The following is a 21,115-nucleotide window of genomic DNA, read 5'->3' on the forward strand; positions in this document are numbered from 1 at the left end:
AGATTTAATTACATATTCAATTATTACAAGTGTTTACTGTATTTCTTCAGATGACATTTTTAAGACTAGAAGTGTTAATCCTTAAAGAACACTAGTTTTGTGGAGATAAAACATAATGGAGGTAAAAAATACAGGAAGAACCTGTCACTGCAGCACCTTTCCTTTTGGGCTACTCATGGCTTTTCAGCCATATTCCTCCCTCAGAGGTCCCCAAGGCTTGTTTGTCTTTGGCTGCAGCCATCTCTCCACAGAAACCACCCAAAACAATTAATAGGTTATGCCAGGATTTTAATGTGAATCAGTCAAAACAAAACCTTCCTCTGGAGAGATATGGGTCTATGGACACAAAGCTTACTGGCATCAGTCAGCTGTTCTGACAAGGGACCCTGGAAAGGACGTGCTTAGAAAGGACACAGCAAGAGAACTGGTATGAAGAAATTCCAAGTTTCAGAATCAATGTGAGGGCAGAGGGGAATAATTATTTATGTATTTATACACACAATATGTAACGATTAGGTCTTGCATATATCTGAGGAAATCTGAAATATATTAGCAATACAGTGAAAGGGTTCTTGCTTTTAAAAGTTACATACCATTTATTGTGAAAATAATAAATTTATGGTAACTTACTCTAAAGCACAATTCCTTGGGTTTTGTTTATTTTTTTCCTTAAAATCACCTGTTTGACAGTATACTGCTCCTAAACTGAGGCCTACTACACAGACTACTTCCCAACCAGTAAAAAACTGAAGTATGTTAGATGAAATTATGAGACTGTACAGAAGAAATACATTTTAGTATAATGGATTTATTGCTTTTTTCCAAGACACTAAGCATTCCCTAAATTTTTCAGATACTGATCTCCTTAGCTTAATACAATAATGATTTCATGAAACATACGCTTACTTTAACAGGGCTTCTTTTTAAAAACTTGTCAATAAATGGTCTAAATAGAGATCAAAATATTACCTGTACAGTAACTGTGGTATCTGCCCCGCATTAACATCTGTACCATTATTTGATTTCTTGGAACTTTTAAACTGAAATACAACACTGAAAGAGAAATAATCCAATAATTATTCAAGTAATATTAGATCCCTTATGTTTTTTATTTGGCATTAAAAGAGATGTAGAAAAAAACCATGTACCCGTCATCTGTAGTAATAGAGGCCTGTCCATGAGATCCACAGTCACTGCTAGGTCCTGACACTCTTGCCCAAGCTACATACCACCAGCCAGCTTGCAGGAGTACCGGTTCATCAAACATCATTGCGTACTTCTCTCTGGTAAAAGTAAATTTTAAAAAAGATGTATGTCAATTAGGTTTTAGATTAATCTTTGACGAATTACACCCTGCTTAGAAAACAGAAAATTAATGGCATTAAATTATTAATTTCAGGTATTTATTTATATTCAACTTTTAAAAATATTTCATTGAAAAATATGGTAGCAATAAAAAAAAATAATTCAGAAGGACCTACAGATGCCTAAGCCTAGCCTGATCTTGCATTTTGAAACAGATACCAAATGCCAAATAGAGTAAGGAGAGATTAAGTTAAATTAACAGACAAACCCCAATTACACTTCAAACATAATATTGCAAGTAGAGTATTAATTATAAAGTATTAATTATATCATTTTAATTCAATTCCAGAAAATTTTTGTAAATGAGAAGAGCTTATAGGCAAATTCTTAGGAATTACACATGAATATTTCAGAAAGTAATACAATATATAGTTAGGACTAGTGATACATAAGAATTAAACTTAAAATAATTATTCATGGATTATTTGAATGTTAAATTATTTCATAACAGGGAATGAAAAAGCAGCTAAAACATGGCTAACTCCATCCATATGCACAATATCTTTCAAGCAGTAACTGCTTGTATTCTAATGAGCTGAAGCACAATAACCCTTCTTTTGGCTATGGTAATTTTATACTGTAATAAGTTTAATGATGAGTTGTTTAATGCAAATACCCATTTGTGCTTGAAAGCGTCCTTTTGATAGAAGTATTCAAAAGAGCTGCTGCAACATTTTGTTTTGTCTTACCACAGGAATATGGGATTTGACTTTGATCTATACAACAGGAAGCGTGTGATAATTTTTCCTTCTTTTAATTTAGCACCATAATGTTTAGGAGTTTTACTACTTTACCCAATGCACTTTGAGTGTAAGTTTTACATAACTTGCTACAAACTGCTACTGATGTAGGTCATCTCTGTTGATATTTAAAGTGAGTTTCAAAAGTGTATGAATAAAATAAAAATAAACATCAAGAAGTAGGTAGAAGTGGGTAAGGAAAACATCTTACCTAGCAGCACAATCATATGCTAAGACATCTGTTTCAGCAAGAAGGTCTCCATCAGTCTCATGGTCTCCCCCATCTGGACCCAATTCAAACAACTGGTGGAGCAAGAAAAAAGGAAAAAAATAAGTCTTACGTGTTAGAAACCTCACAATACCACTTCTTCCTGTCTGGCATTCTGGAAACTGTCTACTATTAATCTCTCCCCTTCCCAAAAGTAATTGCTAGTTACCATCACTGACAGGCAGATTCCCATCTGGAAGTCAGGATTTTGTAATATCATTAACTGTTAAAAAATAGCAGCTGACAGTGACCTCCCAGCCTTATACACAGATATATTCTTAAGTGGAGAAACTCCCTAAATCTTGCAGCAAGACAAATGCGGAGCATCTGAAGTAGGGCAGAAGACACAGGCTTTCTGTCATAGACTGAAATGCAGTGAAGATGCACTCAGTTTCTCTGGAAAGGAACAGTTTGACTGTTTAGCAGAGCTAGTCAATAGTGTCATAAACAGTTAGTGACTAGGACAAAAGACAATAAAGAACTTTTTCAAAAGAACGTGGATTTCTTAGTCAAAAATCATTTCTACAGTTTGACGAGTTTCAAAAAAGACCATAATACATGTGGTCTTCTGTTGAAACGTCTATTTAATACACAGTTTATCTATGTATGACAGGACTGGCAAATCTTTTCTTGGCTATAAGATAACCAGACACAACAGGAAACAAATTGAAAAAATTAGTAATACTAGAGTCCTTTCATAGTGTTACTACCTTTAGTATTTGAACATTAGTGGGTTTTTTATTTTTTTTTTAGTTTCTTGGCTTTCCTTAATTATTTGCAATCCTTGATCATTGTGGTCAACTAGAATAAAGTACAACTACTTTATTTTGGATCTCCTGTTGTTTTATGCAAATGTTACTGTTAAGCACAGTCCACCCATTTCCCTAAATGAAACCTTAATATCTATTCCTCTGAAACAGAAGAAAACTCAATAAAACCCACTAAATGACAAGTAACAACAACACATTCTGAACATACACATCTAATATAAATCTCAGACAGATCCTTCCTTTACAACATCTTCTGGGGAGTTTCTGAAATCCTTATTAAATGCAGGAACAGAAGCTAATTATCTGAAAGCAGAGCTGTTACCACACTATGCGTTTACGTGAGCTTTTTTAGGCAAAGCGAGGTTATTTTTTTATTTATTCTAAATCAGCACATAAGCTCCAGCCCTAATCATCCTCACGTTTGGCATAAAGCGATGTTAAGTATGTTTGATGCCATTCACTCTCAGTTGAAGAATCCCAGCTGAGAAGCTATGAGAGCAGTCTGAGAAAGAAGTGGTACAGTCAGTGGGAAGCAATGACTCAGCTGGTACCAAAGGAATTCCAGCTACTGATAAGCATTCTTTTTCTGGCTTTGAGCAGCAGTGCCTCATGTATCCTGACACAGGACGCGATTCCAACTTGAAGCCTACAACACCAATTTTCTGCAGGTGGACCTCTGAGCTTTGTGTAAATGGGTCACAGAACAATTTGACCCACTACCATATCTGTTCAAGACACCTTTCAGATGGCATTGCATTTATGAAGGTACGAATGGGCCAATTTTTGACAAGAATAGTAATTCTCAGATCTCTACTTCACCTACCTTACCTTCACCTGCTTTCTCACTAAGAAGTATTTTTCTAGTTCTATTACTAATGCATTTAATCTATAGTAAACCACTCATTCATCAAGAAAAAAAAAACATGGGTTTAGACGGCATTTCTAAAGTTCTGATTTTGAGTCATAATATTGTTTAAAACAGAACCAAAAAACTTACCTTTATTTTAGCAGTGTATTCACCCCTACCTCCAAAAAGACCAAGACCACCTAACAAAATATCTGTATCAGCACAGAAACGGATTGCTTCTACTGAGTGGGCTGAATAACCCCAGCCTCCTCCATGACCTGCAAGAAAAAAAAACCCAACCCCAACAAAAATACAGTTAATCTATTTTAGTCTTTTATTCTGCAAGCTTGAAAAAACTGTCCTATAAAATTTTGCTAGGTACGTACTTTCAAATCTGTTAACAACACTGTAGTCTTCTTTAGAATAAACTTTCATTACTGCTTGAGTCTCTTCTTCTGTATTTGCAACACCCATTTTTAAGTCCTGCATAGCAGCCAAAGTATCAAGACAACCTAAAAGAAAGTAAAAAAAAAGAAGAATTCAAAATTTCTTACTGTTGATTATAATCAATGAAATGGAAATGAATACTAGTTTAAAAGATCAAAGCAACCTGTTTTGTCCCTAAACCACACATATGTTACCCAATATCATTATAGCTTTGATTAGGTCAAGGGTCACTGCTGTAGAATCTCAAGGGTCAGCACTGAAGATCAATTTAATTTAATTTATTAATTTTACAGAATAACCAAGAAAAGAGATTGAAATGGTGTCCAAACTTTTCCAGTGGTAACTAAATTGCGAGCAACATCTTCATTTTGACCTTTTTTTTTCCTTTTTACATTTCCCATATTACCAAAAAAGAGTTGAAGCAGTAACTGAATTATGGATAGATTTGAGAGCATTCGTAAAAGGCATTTTGTTTCACGTACATGGGTACCTGACATGCCTTACTCTGACTCAGACACAAAAAAGTGCTGTTCAAATTAAAATTTATCACATCTCTAACACACAGTGAAGGGAGCAGGACAAGGAACTCATCATAATCAGTGAGCAAGTGAGCTAAAATAACTTCCAAATCTGTGCTTTGGGGTATTGGGTATGTTGCATGTGGTCAGTTTATACATGAACACAGTGGGATTATTTTTTGTTTTGGTAGGCTTTTTAGACTACCAAAGGAAATCACATTATTCTTAGTGCCCCACTATACAAAACTGAAAAGAGTAAATTCTAATTTTAGATACTGCATTTACATTAAAATAAAAATAGCTTATTCAAGATTACTTTTTTTTGGAGACTCGAGATTAATTTTAACAGTACTGACTTTATTCTGCAGACTGTCCAAAAAGATCATCTAAGGTGCTCTCTTATTTTATTATGCTAACCTCTAGTAGCAGGTTCCATCAGAACTCTAAAATCCTCTAGCATCATTAAGATAACAGAAGAAATCTATTTTGATTAAAATTAATGCATATCAGCCAGATCATAAGCATTAAGAGCAAGGGTGAAAGATTACGAAGTAAAATTTTAACTCAAAAAATTCAGAAAGCTGTTAGATTACAATTCATTTATACATGAAGTAATGTTTCTTTATTTCACTTAAGCTTCTGACTTATCAACTACAAGTGTATACCTAGAATGTGCAAAGCTGCATGAGATCTGGTGGTTAGAGCTTTGGAACCTGTTGGTAGAGCAAGTTCTGGACTCAAAATACTACACCGGGATTGCATGTCTGGAGCTGAGGGAAGTCTGGAATCAGCAACTACTGCATTGTAACTCCACAGTTCCCTAGCGTTTGGTCGAAACCTAGAGCAAGACGAAACAGAGTAAAAAAACAAACATTTCACCTACTAAAAAATATAAAAATCTAACTGATAATTAAATTTTATAAGCTACTTAATGTATAATGTAGGTCTGCAAGTACAAACTCTTAAAATTGAACACCATTACACCAAATTCATACAAACTTTACTAGCTTAACACACTAGCAAATGGAAAGACACAAAAACATTCTTATCATACTTGCCAAACAGTCATAATATGGGTTTAAAAATTCAGAAAATGTTGATACTTTTCCAAGCTAATAAATAGTAAAACCGGTATAAACTATTAAGAAGCATCAAGTAACTAGAAAAGTACTAGATATAATGGCAGATGTGCTATAAATGATAAAGATACCAAGTGAAAGTAAAAGGGTTACTCACCTTCAAATAAGAGTAAAAAGATCTTGAGAAATCCAACATAATTTGTTTGGGCTTTTTAAAATGGGTAACACCACCTTATGAATTTTTAAGGGATTATAGAAAAGGGCAGCATAAACAAGGGAATACAAAGACTTTCTATACTACAGGTTAACATGGAGAACAAGAAAAGTAAAAAAATGTGCTCTTTGATATCACTATGTAGAAAGAAGAAACAGAATAAGCACAAAAGGAATTTTCACTTGGTACACTGTTCTAAAAATCCATATGGGGTGAAGATGGCCTAACCAACAGAGAAATAGTTTTAACTAAAAACATTATAGAACACCATATGTATTCAGGATTTCAATGAGTTAGCAATGTGCAAGTTTATGCACACACATACATACAACACTATTTAACCACTTGAATTTCACTACTACTCAAAAAAGTCAAAGCTGTGAAGAAAATCCTTAAGCTCTATGTAATCAAGAATGCTGTCACCCTGTACAGAGAAACTGCTCCTTCATTTAAACAGGCATGAATAAAAATGCCCAGAAATAATAATTGATATACAAAATATTTCACTACTAATAGACATGTTCATTCACATGTCTCTTCTTTAGACTTTTAAAAATATTTTCTATTAAACAACATGGGATATAACACGGAAATAAAACTGCACAGATTCCAATAATCCGTTCTTCAGTTAAGTATTTAAGCTCTAGATATAGTTCTACAGTCCCCAAATTTTTGCAATACAAAACACCTCAAACCATGTTCACCCATGATAATATTTTTAACATGAGACTTTGAACTTCCTCAAACTGAATAAACATTTCAGTGTGCTACATCAAGTTGAGCGTCCTCACCTTTTCTCCCCTGAAACTCACTGCTATTCTGTGGCCACTCACAACTGCATTTTTCATAAATTGAGTCTTTCAGTGTGTTTCATCAAGCTGATAATGTAACGACTGAGAGAGTTAAGGGATGTAGGTGCTACTCTTCCTTATTTCAAATCTCGGCATAATTTAAGTAAGAACTGGTACCTAGCTAAGGAGATTTAAACAATCCCAGGGATGTGCACAGTGCAGAACTACAACCATACGTGGGACTTCAGATGTCATAAGAGAGCACGCCTAGCAGATACCCATGCTTCAATGTTAAGTGGCTATTAAGTTCTTGCATCTTGATTTTGGATGAAGACACCCAAAGCAGGACGCAAGTAGCCTCTGGACACATTGACCTTTTAAAGATACGATCCTACATAATACTGTCTCTTCCAGACGAACACAGACTAGCTGGTTCCCTGCTTTATTCTACCTTAAGTGATTATTCTTGTTCTAGGTCTTCAAACAGTTTAAACATCATCCATCCCTTGCACTCAGATGACAGTCCAAATTTATCTCCCATATCCTGGCTAACATAGCTTTTACATCATTATAGAAGAACTGAATGTAATGATACTATTTTGGAACAAGTGTTTATGATCAAAGCTTGCTCTAAGACTCCACTGAAAGCAACCACCCCAAAGACTGTGAAATAAATACAATTGTAATTTGAACGTCTATATCATCTAAATAAGCATCTTTATTTTGACCTCCCAAAATGTTAGAACTGAAAAGAATACTATTACTTCATCCATTCTAATCAAGTCTTAACCACTAATTCCTGAGAGAAGGATGAAGATTTAAGACAAAAGGTTGTGGAAGCTGGGTATGGCAAGAAAATTATTCAGTGAAGTGTTAAGTAGATGGAGGAAAGTAAGGAAAGAATAAACCAGTAAATAAGCAGAATAGATTGGGGTACCTCAAACATCACAAGATGTAACAAGAATGATGCAAAAAAGAAAATAAATTTAAAAAAAAATCAGGGAAAAGAAGATGTTTGTTTGGGGCTTACTTGAACAAATAAAAACATGTGAAAAAAGGTACAAAGAATACTAAGAATTGTTTCTAGGGAAATGAGCATAATCAAATCTCCAGCCTCCCAAAATATTTTTAAAAGATTTCCATACTATGAGTTTAATAGCTATAATCCACACTTGCCTCCAAATAACATCATAGACAGGATCCAGACACACACCAGAACCTTGAAGGTCTTCCTGCTCAGAATCATTGAATGTTTTGCAACTGCCATCTACTTTGTTTATCAGAAGACATTTAAAAGGAGGAGGTTCTGATATTGAAGCTGGTACCAAACCTAGATCGGGAAGCAAAAGGAGCAGAAAGACATAAAGACTTCACTCATTACGTGGCTTTTTCTATGCATGAGGCATTAATGTAGTAGGGAAGCACAGATACACTCCTATGGCAAAAATATAAACTGTAGTAAGATTTAAGTGCGAGAAAAGTTTAGACTTTTACATTCTTATTTTTAATAAAATTAATTTCTTAAGGAGCTAGTATCACCATCTGCAGTATAATTAGAAAGTCAAAATATTTTAATTCCCTCCATTGACATTTTTGACCTGTTCCTATTCTGTTTGCATGACCAAAGCTATTTTTTCTCCAATAGTTCTATAAGCATTTAAAATATTATAGAAGAGTTCTTGCCTATTATATGCCTGCTTGCAAATATCTCTGATGTAGCAAGCACATGAGAATTAATGAGAGCTTCATCAATCCGGAGAAAAGTCTGGTCTCCACTTGCTCCAATCCATGTTGCTTTGCGTCCATATTTAGAGCCTATGTTAGGCATAGGTGCTGGTTTTGCATTCCAGTAGGGCATATCCAGAATTGGTCTACCAAGCTGACCTTTCTATAGAGAGATTGTAAGTATTAGTAAGTAACAGGAAGTTGCAAAGATGAATAAATTACTTTGATAGTTTCAACATACAAAATTAGTAATCTGGAAGAGCTAGTTTACTACAAAATTACCTTCAAAAGGCAATGGCTACTCTAAGCGAAGTGTTACACATTTAAATACAAGTAACAAGTTACTGGCAGATATTTTCCTCTCTATTCAGTTAGGTTTTTGAGTGAACTTTTTTTTTTTTTTTTTTACTGTAACTAACTCTCCATGATGGATAACCCTCCTTCCCATCTTCAGAACCAAATACAAAAGCATTACTTTCCTTCAATATTTAATACCTGAATAACTTCAGTGCCAAACTGCATGAATTAATGGGGGGCGGGGGTGGGAATCTACATTCAGATTCAGTCTATATCCCACTCAATTCTGAACTTATATGGACTGTAAATCTTACTGAACAAATACCTCTTAGAGGTCTCTAGGAATCAATTATCACATTAAATGAGCTAAAAACAGCATAAAATGCTTAAGCAAGCCCTTCTGCATATGCTCTTTAACATCCTGACCTGGAGATCTAGGGCCTTATCTTCTATGTACAACTAGTTACTGAGAGGTGGACCAACAGTTCTTGTGCTGTACTTAAGCATGTAGTAAGAGATGCAGCAATAAATCTGTTGAGACTCCATCTACCTCCCTGAGGCAAAGGAAATTCATTGCAGGCTAATGAAGTCAAGGTAACTTTTTATTTAAAATGGTAAGGGAGAAGAAACACGCATGTACAGCAAATACCCTCTGTCCAGCGTGTTACTCATCTTTCTACAAAACACTGTATGTAAGTAAACTAGTGAAAGCATTTTCAAGAAACATGCTTGCTTTTGAGCTAGTCTTGACTTTATGAAGTCTTCAAAAAACTTTCAAGCATTACAATATTAAAACCAGATGCACAGAACAGGTGGTTTAAATGTAGTATACATTTATTTTTTCTTTTAGAAAAAGAAAAAAACCCTCAGTCAACAGACAGGCTTTTAAATCCCATTTCTGAAAATTAATTTGGTTTTTCAGGGGCCAAGTTTCACTGCAAGTCAACAAAGCCTAAACTTTTATGTGTCCAAGTGCCTTTTCAAAAACACATGGACACGAAAGCTCTTACTTAAAAAGTCTGAAAAACAACAAAACATTACCTAATCAAAGAGCCATCTTGTGGTACACTTTTAGTTCAAAACATGATTTTCCACTTTGAAAAATTTCAGTCTTCACTTTATTTTTTGTAAAAAGGCAGATTTCAGAGATGCAGTTTCTCTTCTGTTGTGTTTGACAGTACGTAGTTTTTAAACACATAAATATAGCTCAGTACCTACACTCTAGCTTTTGGCAAAAGGACATTAGTGGGAAAGCACAAACAACAAATGACTCTAGAAAGATTGCAGTAAGGGAGGTTTTGCAAAGACAAGGAAGCACAAAGGCCTAAAATCAGGATGAAGGAGAACTAAATGATGTTGAAGTGCTCATTCAGTGAATATAAGAACGGATTCCACATGGACTCAGGAGCATATACACCATGCGGAAAGAAGAGTACCAGAGTTATGCTGTTTTATACTGAGAAATAATCTCCCCTCAAGTATAAGCATAACTTCTACAACTTACTGCCATTTCTATGAAAAAAAACAGGACACTTGTTTTTTCTAATGAATGCAGACAGACAGGTAACAGAATATGCAATAGATATTTATTTGCAACCAAGGTTGCAACAGTAAGGGTTTGAGAAAACTAGTGCACCTTATAAAATAAGCCAGTTCTAAATCACCACTTTCATTAAAATATGAAAACCAACAAGAATTTCTGGCATCATACCTTTTTAACCACAACAATATTAGATGCCACATTTCTAGACATAACAGACACAAAAGACATGCAGAAGTCATGAGTAGTTCTATAAGAGCAAGTATAAGCAGTTTTGAAAGGTCTCTGAACAATACATTAGTTACTAGCTTATTCCCATAAGTAAATATTACTGTTTCCTTACTGAGAAACTTCCAAATGTGAAAACCTGGCCATCCATTAAGAGAATAGCTGTATGGTTGCTCCCAGCGGTAACTTGTGTACTAGGACCTGGTAATGCCTGCACCAATGTGGGACATCCCCTATATCAAAATAAATTAATTTTGTATCAATATATGCTTATGAAAAATTTAACACATACATTAGTAACATAAGGATTTCAGTAACCGTAAAATACATTCACAATGTTCACATACTATACGGAATCAGACTCAAGCAACATCTCACAGAGATTAACAGAGGTTCGAAAGACTGTACCAGATATTTAAGGTTATGCCCTCTTGTTACAGGGAACCAGATCAAGTACCCTTTCTTCAGTTAAACTCAGAAATCAGCATAGAACAAAAATGGTTAATTTAATATAATTGTAGGATTCATTAATGTGACTGTAGTTACACTAATATATATCAGTGTGTATACATGTATGCATATAAAACGTATCGCAATGAACTGCAGCAGTAAAAAACCTCCACTGTGAGGATGCTGGTTAAGCACTTAAAAACCCCTGTTTGCATTATGAAGCAACTAAAGCCTTATGTGGTTGATACCCTAATACAATTACCTGGAGCAATATTGATAAGGCCATCCTGAGATCACTGTCTAGAGAATTATTACAGAAAGAGGTCTACCCACCTCAATCAGCTTCCTAATGGAGAATAACGCATTAAAAAACCACTCTCCATCAAAGTTCTAGACTCAACGCAGAACAAACCTCTCCTGTCTTCCAGAAAGACCTGAAAAAAGTCTAATCCATGTGCCTCCCAAATATGGACAGGTATAAGAAATTAAATTTCCCATTCCAATAAAAAATATGGAAAAAATCCAAACCAATAGCATGATCAAGAAGCAAAGAAAGAAAACTTGAAGTGATGATTTAGAATAGAAATAGCAGAAAAGATAAAAAGAAAGAAGTATGAGATACTAAAAAAACCCTAAAGTTTTTATCTCAATCCCAACAAAGTGAACAGGAACCTAAAAGAACTATACCAGACTTTAAACCCCATAATGAATGTCTACCTAGACTTCAAATTTATTGTGGACTTAGAAAGACTGTGAAGTTGAAGAACAATTTCTTCCCAAATAACTCTGTTTGAGAACGCTGACCCAGAGAACAGCAGCACTATTTAAACTTACTTTTTAACACGCAATTTCAAAAGTAGGTAAATGTAAAAGAAGAACAGGTTGTCTTAGACGGTAACAAAAGTGTCAACCCACGGTTACTTAGGGATTGTTTAGCAGCTGATGTGCAAAAAGATGGGTTATCTACATGTCCTGATTTTGGCTGAATTGCAGGTAAAACAGAAGTCAAGAAAGCAGGAGGAAGAAGAGGCATCATGTATTCAGCAGGGAAAGGGTAAATGAGAAGGTGTGAACACACGTAAATGTGGAACAGCAGAATGCAGCATGAAGATAGGTTAATGACCTGAAGGAGAGGGAACACAGGTATACAGAAAGAAACTACTGCTTTGTGGCAAATGTAGCTTCCAGTAGGTGATGCTAGTGGAGATGGAGAGACTGAAGGGCAGCATAAAATTTGGTAGAGCATGCACAACATAGCATTCATAAATTTAGAAACCTTTGTTGGTCTATAGGCACACAGGTTTGGACATCAGTAAGATTATACGTAGACACACAGGTTCAGCTGTACCAATGATGAAATATTTTAAAAACAAGAGAAATATTACATTTGCCTCTCATTAACTTTAAGGAAGCTCAAAAAGGCACCAAAGCAGAAACAAAACATAGTTAAGAACTAATCCAAAAGCATTCCTGTTAAAGGGAAATATTTTTATTACATTTTTTTCTCTCTCTCAAAATTATGATAGCTGCAGGCATGAAATTATCAATCCTATGCTTGTAAAAAAGGTGAATGTTTCATCTCTTTGATGCATAAATGCAAGCTGTTATCACCAAAACTATCTGTCTTTCTGTTTTGGCAATTGAATCTGTCAGCAATGTTATCTGAATGCTGTACATGATATTCCCTTGGCAGCATCAAAGCAAAAATGGACAGGCAACTTATGTAGAGAGAGGTAATATCCTCTTAAATAGCTCTTTTATTCAGATCATCCAGCTTTTGGAATGGCCAACTACAGTGTATCAGCTAAAAATATGAGGAGGAAAAAGCTTAATACATTTAACTAAATCAAAAGTTTAAAGTAAAATTACAGAAAAATAGTTTTCATTTCATAAAAGGAAGAGGGATTTGGAAAAATACAGTAAGCCAGTTTGACTGATGTAAATGGAATCTAAAACCTGTGATAGTTTTAAGTATTTCCCTATCCCTCTGAAGCTCAACACAGAAAAACTCAGCATAGACACTTGAGAGTCTGAGAGATTCTTTGGACAAAGTTTTGATAACCAGGGTTTCTCCATTTGAATGGCAGAAAGCAAGAAGTATTCTTTTGGGATGGAACTGAAGGACACATTGGCCTCAAACTCACAGATTCTTTGGCTTCGGGATATGACACAGGTACCTGACACAGGCCAATGGCAAAAGACCAACCTCAACTATACAGAAAGTAACCTGAGACTCCTTGGGAAAATGTATGATTGCTGAACGAAAAGCAGCAGATACACATGCATCAGCTAACTCAGGATCCTGCAGGGGGTCCAAATGCATTTTTGGCTGGCCAATCCGAAACCCTTTTCCATCCTGAAGGATAAGCATTTCTGGAATCAGGTGTGGGCTTCCAGAGCTCGCCCTGCAGTAAGGGTTGGCACGGTCGCTGTCCATGGTCCTTGCCCAGCCCACCCGGGCTGCCGGGTCCCGCACGATGTCACTGGGGGTAGCTGACCGCGGTGCTGTACAGTCCGGGTGCCAGGGGCTGTTACTGTGTAGTGGGTAAAAGGAAACCGGTAGTAACTTCTATCAGTTGCAGGCAGAGATGGCCAGTACGGACTTAAAAAAAAGATGCCGATTTTTAGATCTTAGATGTAACTGGAAGTTTGGTGAAAAGATGTAAACAAGAACTGCACTCCACCACTGAAGTAAAATAGGCTGGCGATGCACCTAGAAACACAACCCTATCAGAGATAATGGAACATATTTTTTTTTCCCCCTCCTAGTGATATTAATAGGATACAGCCTCTACATGTTGTCTTCAAATAGAACAGCTGACTGTCCACGGAAGGTCTGCTCAATTTTCTTCAATGTTATTGTTGAACCTTCGGAAGCAAAATCACACCAGGATTGTCTTACTTCACTCGTTCCATTTCTGGAGCTTGACTGCCAGACCAGGTCCTTGCTAACACTGTGCTGAAGTCAACAGTTTGTACAAGAAATGTAGACAAATTTTGAACAAAACCAGAAGGATCCTGCAGTTTTAAGTCCCAGCTGCCTGAGAGCACCAGTATCAAACAGACCTTTGCTTACCTGAGTACAAGACATGCTATTTTTCACCAAGACTAGATTCTGCAAAACATTTCTTGCTTCCACTGAATTTCTATCCACCAGCATCTAATCTGAGAATATAAGCAGACACTGACAACATCCTTCACGTAGTGAATAGCTCATCAACATCTGCCACTGTGGATTTTACAACAGAAAACCTATACAGATTAGCTTAATGCCTCCAGCATACTGATATGGAAAAAACAGCCTTCCAGGAACCAGATCACTTGCATTTTTAAGTGATCCTTCTGTGAATGGCTGAAGTCTTTGCTGAAGGATAAAATAACACCACCTTGTGCATATTCCTTGTTCCTCCAGACCATTTCAGTTCTGTTAACTGATTGAGAACCACATCATCCCGCTCAACTGCTGAGGTTTTTTTGCTTGTTTGCATAAAAAATAGCCCGAAGTTCATCTAGTGCATGTAATAAGCCTCACTCCTACTGAAGTAGGAGGAAGAATTTGCGGTGTCTACCATACTGTAATAGAGGAGTCCAGAATCCCCTTAATCAAGGAGAAAGACATGTCTGGACAGGTGTGCAGAATTCAAAGTAGTTCAGCATTTTCAAGATGTTTTAAAATATAGTCTCACTACTAAAGCTTTACACTGCAACACAGAAGTCTCTGAAAGGGTAAATCATCAATTGCTGCCCAGGAACTTCCATCATTGCTTCATCTGGCAATGAAGATGGCTCCCTCAGATGAAAATGAGAGTTCCTGCATTTTCCCTGACAGTTTTTGTTTTCATGGGCTCCCATACTAGCTAGGCTGCCTAAATATTACTTCCTTTTTTTTTCTTTTTTTTTTTTTTCTCTCTAATTTCTCTCCCAGAAACACAGTAAAGCATCAGTTACTGGATTCAGAAGATGATGGTCTTCCTGAAGTCAATACAGGCAATGTGACACACTGCATGACTGACATACCACTGACCTGGCTGGAGCTGGCCATCTGAGCACCACTGCGTCCCAACTGAGGTGGAACTCTGCATAAGGATTCCCTGTTTCCTTCTCTGAATCCCTTACTGTGAGGACAGAGGAGAGATCTCTACTTAAAGCTGGAAAAAGAAGTACATCAATGAGGAAATTATAATTTGAATGATGGTGCTAAACAGCAATATAGTACTATAGCCAGTTCTCATGCACAGGACATAGTCCAAATTTCTTCAAGGCTTTTTTCAGATACTCTAGGGTCTGTTGTAGAATGATACAAAGGTCAGTGCCAATTTGCTTGTACCTCCTCAGCTTCTAGGCCCGGTCAAGCATTATCCTTTGGCACAGGATGTTTCATGTTCTCTTCTAGGATCTCACTTGGAACTACATTTGGTCTCCATCCAGTTTCTGTCCAAATAAGCAACAGATGTGGGGTTTACTGACTGAAATTCTGAGAGATACAGCGGACAGCTCCGATGCCTTCAGAAAAGCCAAGTAACTTCATCAAAGTTGAAAATAGGAGACAGTAAGTTACCAGTACAAATGACACTGCTGTTTGTACCTCTTCAGCCTTTAAGACAGAAATTGGCTTTATTCTAGTAGTGACTGGAATTGCCAGCTAAAGCAGCTGTAGCTTGGAACAAGTATCCAAGAACTTCAAGGAATGAAAAACAGAGTACTCATCCGTGATATGGCTCCACCATAGGCAGAAACGCAGACTGCATTCACTAGTCCAATGCAAACTGACTACAGGTAATCTCCAGTTTAGAGACTACCATTAGGCACAAATATTTTCAATACAAAGTAAAACTTCCAGTAAATTTTCTTGCTTCCTTCCTTCCCTCTCCCTGTTTTGTTTAGTGAATCCAATGAAAGTTTTAAGATGATGAAGATTTCTTCAGAAACTTGACAAAAGAAATGATTTGGAAGTCTCCAAAGGGATTAGAAGGATAGAGGTTCAGTAATTTTGATCTACTGCTACAAGAGAAATGACAGAACTGAAGACAGGTCACGGATGCTTCACACTGTGTGCCTTATATAAGGATAATGGGCATTAGTGAACATACACAAAGCCTCAATGATTCCTACTATTCAATATCCTGTCTTACATGTTATATGGTATATGTATGTGCCCAAAGAACAACATTTCCTTTTATGGCAGGACACCCATTTTTTACTTTAGTGAGTATGTAAGATACTAAGAATGAGACACTAAGGGTGAGATTGAGCTTCACATTAAAGACACCTATATTTAATTATCTATGCTTTCACTGTAGTCAGTGGAGATCAAGCCCATGAAGTTTACACAGTTACTGAGCATACCTAAAGTAAATAAGAGTAGGTCGTTAGTTAAATAGCTTTCCACACTGTTGACTTCTCTATTTCCATTGACCGCAAGGAAAGCACATATCTCTCATGCTGACATCCAAAATAAATGTCTACAAAATGCAGTTGAGACCCAAATTTAAAGACTTAATTTTGGAGATTAATAATGAACAAAAATGAGATTTTATTGTAACTGAACTACTGTCAATTATGTAACAGAAACAGGTTAACCTAGGTTTAAACATCGTACTATTTGCATTACTGCTTATGTAGTATATTACAGAAATAATGAAATCTTAATGAGATTTCAATGTCATTCTCTCATATATGTAGGGAGAATTGAAGAAACGAAACCTTCTCAAAGCTACACTAATAACTATGCACAGAAGCCTTCATGTATTGAACAAATTACTTAAAAAGTACAACAGTATTGTTACTGTATCTATATACAAGGGTTATGGGGGATAAGAGCTTATCAACTTTATTTGGACAATACCCAAGTTTTCACACTTACTAGCTACAGAGAAACAGAAATTTAGCCACTTTTTATGCAGCAGTACAGCAATACACAATCACATCCTTTAATTACCAGCTCACCTGGAATTAACATCACCATGTCCAAGTTGCCCATGCTGCCCATATCCAAATGTGTAAACATCACCATTCTCCATCAAAACCACTGAAAAACAAATGAAAAAGAAAAGTATGTTTCTGATGTATGCACATGTTAACATGGTACTGCACCAGTACTGGGTTAGCCTTTCTGACCAGCACAGTTAACTATCCCTATTGAAACACTAAGAGATTTGTGTGGGATTCCACAACCCATCACAGCCAGCATCTCTACGCAGGGCTATGCTATGCCATGCAGATGTTTTCAAATGACAAAAATTGCTTAAAAGCTCTATTGTAACTCAATATATGATACTTGATGACTTGATGATACTTTATGAATACATGATAATCCTTTTCACTATTGAAGGACAGTGTAGTAGGCTACAAAAATGATACCACACTCTTTTCAACCTTGAACACTCCCACCTACATCCTTAAAGAAAATTAAATTTCCCTCAGCAGGGAAAACACATATGACAACATTAAAATAACCCCCAAAAATCATCAACAAAAATTCTATGCTATAATTAACATTGATTTATTTGTTTTTACCTGAATGGTGAAATCCACAACTGACTTGTACAGCCCGCAGTTCACAGTCAAACCGGACAGCCCCTGGTGGATAGGTTGTGATTTTGCTGGCATCCTTCTCACCTCTTTCTCCACTTCCGTCTATAAACAAAACTTACAATTATATCCCATGTTTTCTAAAAGAGTTATATTAGAAGAATGAATAGAACAAGAATAGTAAATAACTCCCCACCCCACCATCTGTAAGGCAACAGAAAGAACTCACAGAATAGTATGACAGACAGCTCAAAACGTGGCATCAAAGTAGATGTGAAAGATGACAGAAACTCTGTTTCTAAACCACCTACTACAAAGTTACACACTGGAAAATATCACATCCTTTAAAGCAGAGTCTCTCAAAGGGCAGACAAAAATGACTAGCAAGACAGGAAATTCAAATATCTGCAGAATTTAGCTTAATAACTATCACTTGTGTTCTTTATTAAGTAGCATTATGAAGTAGACAGAAAGCACTGTAGTTAAACTCAATAGGCATAGCCTGGTCTGTTTTTTCCAATTACTACTTGTTAAGGATTTTACTTTACTCCAACTTGGCCATATAGCCCTTGTTTTACATAACTTACAATTAGTTATGCAGCTCATTTCTATCAATGCCAACATATTCACTACGAGGATGTCTGTTTTCTCTCTGTTTAAGATGAATTTTGAGACATTTTTTCTGTCATTTCTTTTAGTATGACATGCACTGTTGGTTCCTAAAGTCAAACTGCCCTCACATCAGAGAAAAGCGCTGAAGTGTCAAATAAGTGCATTATTAGTAAACTTCTTGAAAGCCACTGTCTTCTCCAGAAATTAGAACGTTTATGTCATCTAACAATTTCACTGTAATTAAACTATGTGGTCACACGGTTGCAAAGGAAGGTGGTTTCTTTAGCAGGAAACCAACATGACAGAGAAAAAGACAATATGCTCATCACCGTTAAAGCACCTATACTTGTGTAGAAAGTGGGCAATGAAAGCTCTAAAGAAAGTACATCTTCACAATGAAAAATTTCATATATAACTTCAGTCACACTGTCTCTTGCATAAAGAAGTGAAAATACATGACGTGAAAAATAACTGCACAAAGTAGATTCCACATTAATTTTGTGCTAATTCTGACCACTTACTGTTTCTTAACAAAATTGATACAGGGAAACAATTGCTGCTCAAAGCATTCAAGGTGCTGTTAATTTAGATCTATATTTATAATTTCTACACGTTTCCCTGTAGTGTAATGGTGAATAATCATTAGTGGAAGTCTGAACTCTGAGCATTCATTATTCACTATCTGCAGCATAGCACTTAAGAGACTTAAAAAAATTTAAAAATATAATTCTGGCTTTATACATATTACTCAAACTTGCTTTCCTTTTTAATGCATGGAAACTGCTGATAAAGTCATGTCAATATTTTTATTATAAACCAGTTTTAAAAAAATCTTCCTGTTTTGGAAATAAAGCTGTTTTCTAGTGATGACTGAGTACAGTAATTATATGAATCTCCATGTAGTTTCCATCTGTAAAGGAACAGTGTGTATTAAGTAATGCTTTTGAAGAATTAGGTTTAATAGCATAGGTAGAGTATCCCTTTCAAAATGTAGGTACCCTTCATCAAAAAGAATTACACTTGCACTACATGTTGGATATGCGTGAAATGGAGACATGGTAAAGGAATTGTCTGGCTCTCAGAACTGCCATGGGATTTTTGAGGGTTTTCCGACATTAGGTTTTCTAATGTGTGTGTACTACGAGACCACACACACATTAGAAGAAATGTTTCTGAAGGTCTGTCTGCAGCTTTTTTTGTACTAACAACAAAATCAAAGCGACAGAACCACTATTTAAACAAAACCCCTTGAAAATACAGTTCTGCCTTAACAGGCTTCTAGTATTTTAGTTAACAATTTGGCTATTTCTCAAATGCAGTACCTTTGAACTTTTTATGCCTACATTTGCATTAATCTCTACATGCGAAAGGAATCAAGAGATAGTTCTAAGGGCTAATACTGCCACTAGAATTATTTAGTCAGCAAGCAGCCTATTCACTGCTTCCCTCTTTCACAAAAGCTTTTTGGACAGAAGCAGAAAAAAGCTAATTGTTCTGGAAGTCTACCTGTGGTCCCTTGTCACCCTTCCTCCCTCAGTCATTGAGAACTGTAATGAAAAATGTAAGCTCCCCCACTGTGCAAACACACTTGAACAGTCATCTGCCAGGAATGCACACATCTGCTAAGTATGTCTTGTGGCTGCATGCACTTCCTAGAATGAAATGAACTCAACACACAGCAACCACGTCACCTATGCACCATCATATTAACAAAATACAGCAGAAGTTGTATTCTGGTCACGTAATGGCATCATATCAAGTGATCTGCAGGTACCTGAACAGGTACATGTGCATTCCCTGCTTCATCATAAGAAAAACATACTGGTCATAAGTGCTTCAACAACTACTAGTAAATAGTTGAGGACTGCTGTTTTCACAAATGATAAATATGTGATACTGTTTTTTTAAAAAAAGATTATTCTAGATATATTCCCTTTTTTTCTGAAGTTGCAAATGAAAGCATAGCATCATATTACCCTTAAGGAAACACAAAATACTATTGTGCAAGATGTAAAGACAAGTACACTCACATGAAATACATTTTGCAATTTCTTATCTGAGAAATAAATCTATTCTAAATGAAAAAGATTTACAGAGTTGGCATTTTCAAATTTCAAAGCTAACTTCTCAAGCTTTTAAGAATGCAGGAATGGAAGCAACTGTCTTTCATACATATCCTTGCTTAAGTGTGAAATTTGCAAACAAAATGGAACTCCTCTCAGCCTTCTTTCATGGTTAGTAATGGTTTCATGAGTTTTGAATCAGCTGAATCTTCAACTTGATAAACACTCTAAATTAATTTATGTGTGCGAAGTGTAAAACCCTCATCACTAAAAAAAGTAAGATTCAGCTAGCATTGTTTAGGGGGAAAAAATTCTTTTGACTAAAATATACAAAGCTAAATAGAATATCACTACTTCCTTTTACAGCAATACTAATGGGCTATACTGCTTATCTGTATACTCCATTACATGGCCAATGCATACCACATTTTTCTAGCAGCACTGGCCAGGAGAACAAAGCTCTACAAGCTCTTACAATTAGAGATAAGGCTGCAAATAAACTGGGTCATCCCCCTTCCTTTCCGTACTTTCCCAGAGTCAAAATTTTTTTAGGTACAAGGGTGAAAGGTAGATGCAGAAAGCTTATTTGCACGTGTCTCAAGGAACAATTGCAGAACTATGGAGATACAT

General features: G+C 36.0%; 1 protein-coding gene across 22 annotated transcripts in view; it reads right to left on the minus strand.

Moving 5' to 3' along the window:
• MYCBP2 (MYC binding protein 2) overlaps positions 1 to 21,115 on the minus strand; it is a 202,020-nt gene that overhangs the window by 103,220 nt on the left and 77,685 nt on the right. For 21 of the 22 annotated variants that reach the window (XM_080374375.1, XM_080374363.1, XM_080374371.1 and 18 more), the window contains 11 exons: positions 17,796 to 17,915; positions 17,226 to 17,307; positions 10,945 to 11,062; positions 8,723 to 8,927; positions 8,216 to 8,369; positions 5,621 to 5,793; positions 4,377 to 4,502; positions 4,141 to 4,268; positions 2,317 to 2,408; positions 1,149 to 1,283; positions 970 to 1,053 (listed from right to left, as the gene is read on the minus strand). In XM_080374375.1, the coding sequence (XP_080230501.1) occupies positions 970 to 1,053; positions 1,149 to 1,283; positions 2,317 to 2,408; positions 4,141 to 4,268; positions 4,377 to 4,502; positions 5,621 to 5,793; positions 8,216 to 8,369; positions 8,723 to 8,927; positions 10,945 to 11,062; positions 17,226 to 17,307; positions 17,796 to 17,915 (1,417 nt within the window). Of the gene's footprint in view, positions 1 to 969; positions 1,054 to 1,148; positions 1,284 to 2,316; positions 2,409 to 4,140; positions 4,269 to 4,376; positions 4,503 to 5,620; positions 5,794 to 8,215; positions 8,370 to 8,722; positions 8,928 to 10,944; positions 11,063 to 15,303; positions 15,428 to 17,225; positions 17,308 to 17,795; positions 17,918 to 21,115 lie in introns of those variants that run through there. The other variant, XM_080374374.1, reaches the window with a different exon arrangement.

This window comes from Falco punctatus (assembly GCF_963210335.1).
Source record: "Falco punctatus genome assembly, chromosome: 2".
Taxonomy (NCBI): domain Eukaryota; kingdom Metazoa; phylum Chordata; class Aves; order Falconiformes; family Falconidae; genus Falco; species Falco punctatus.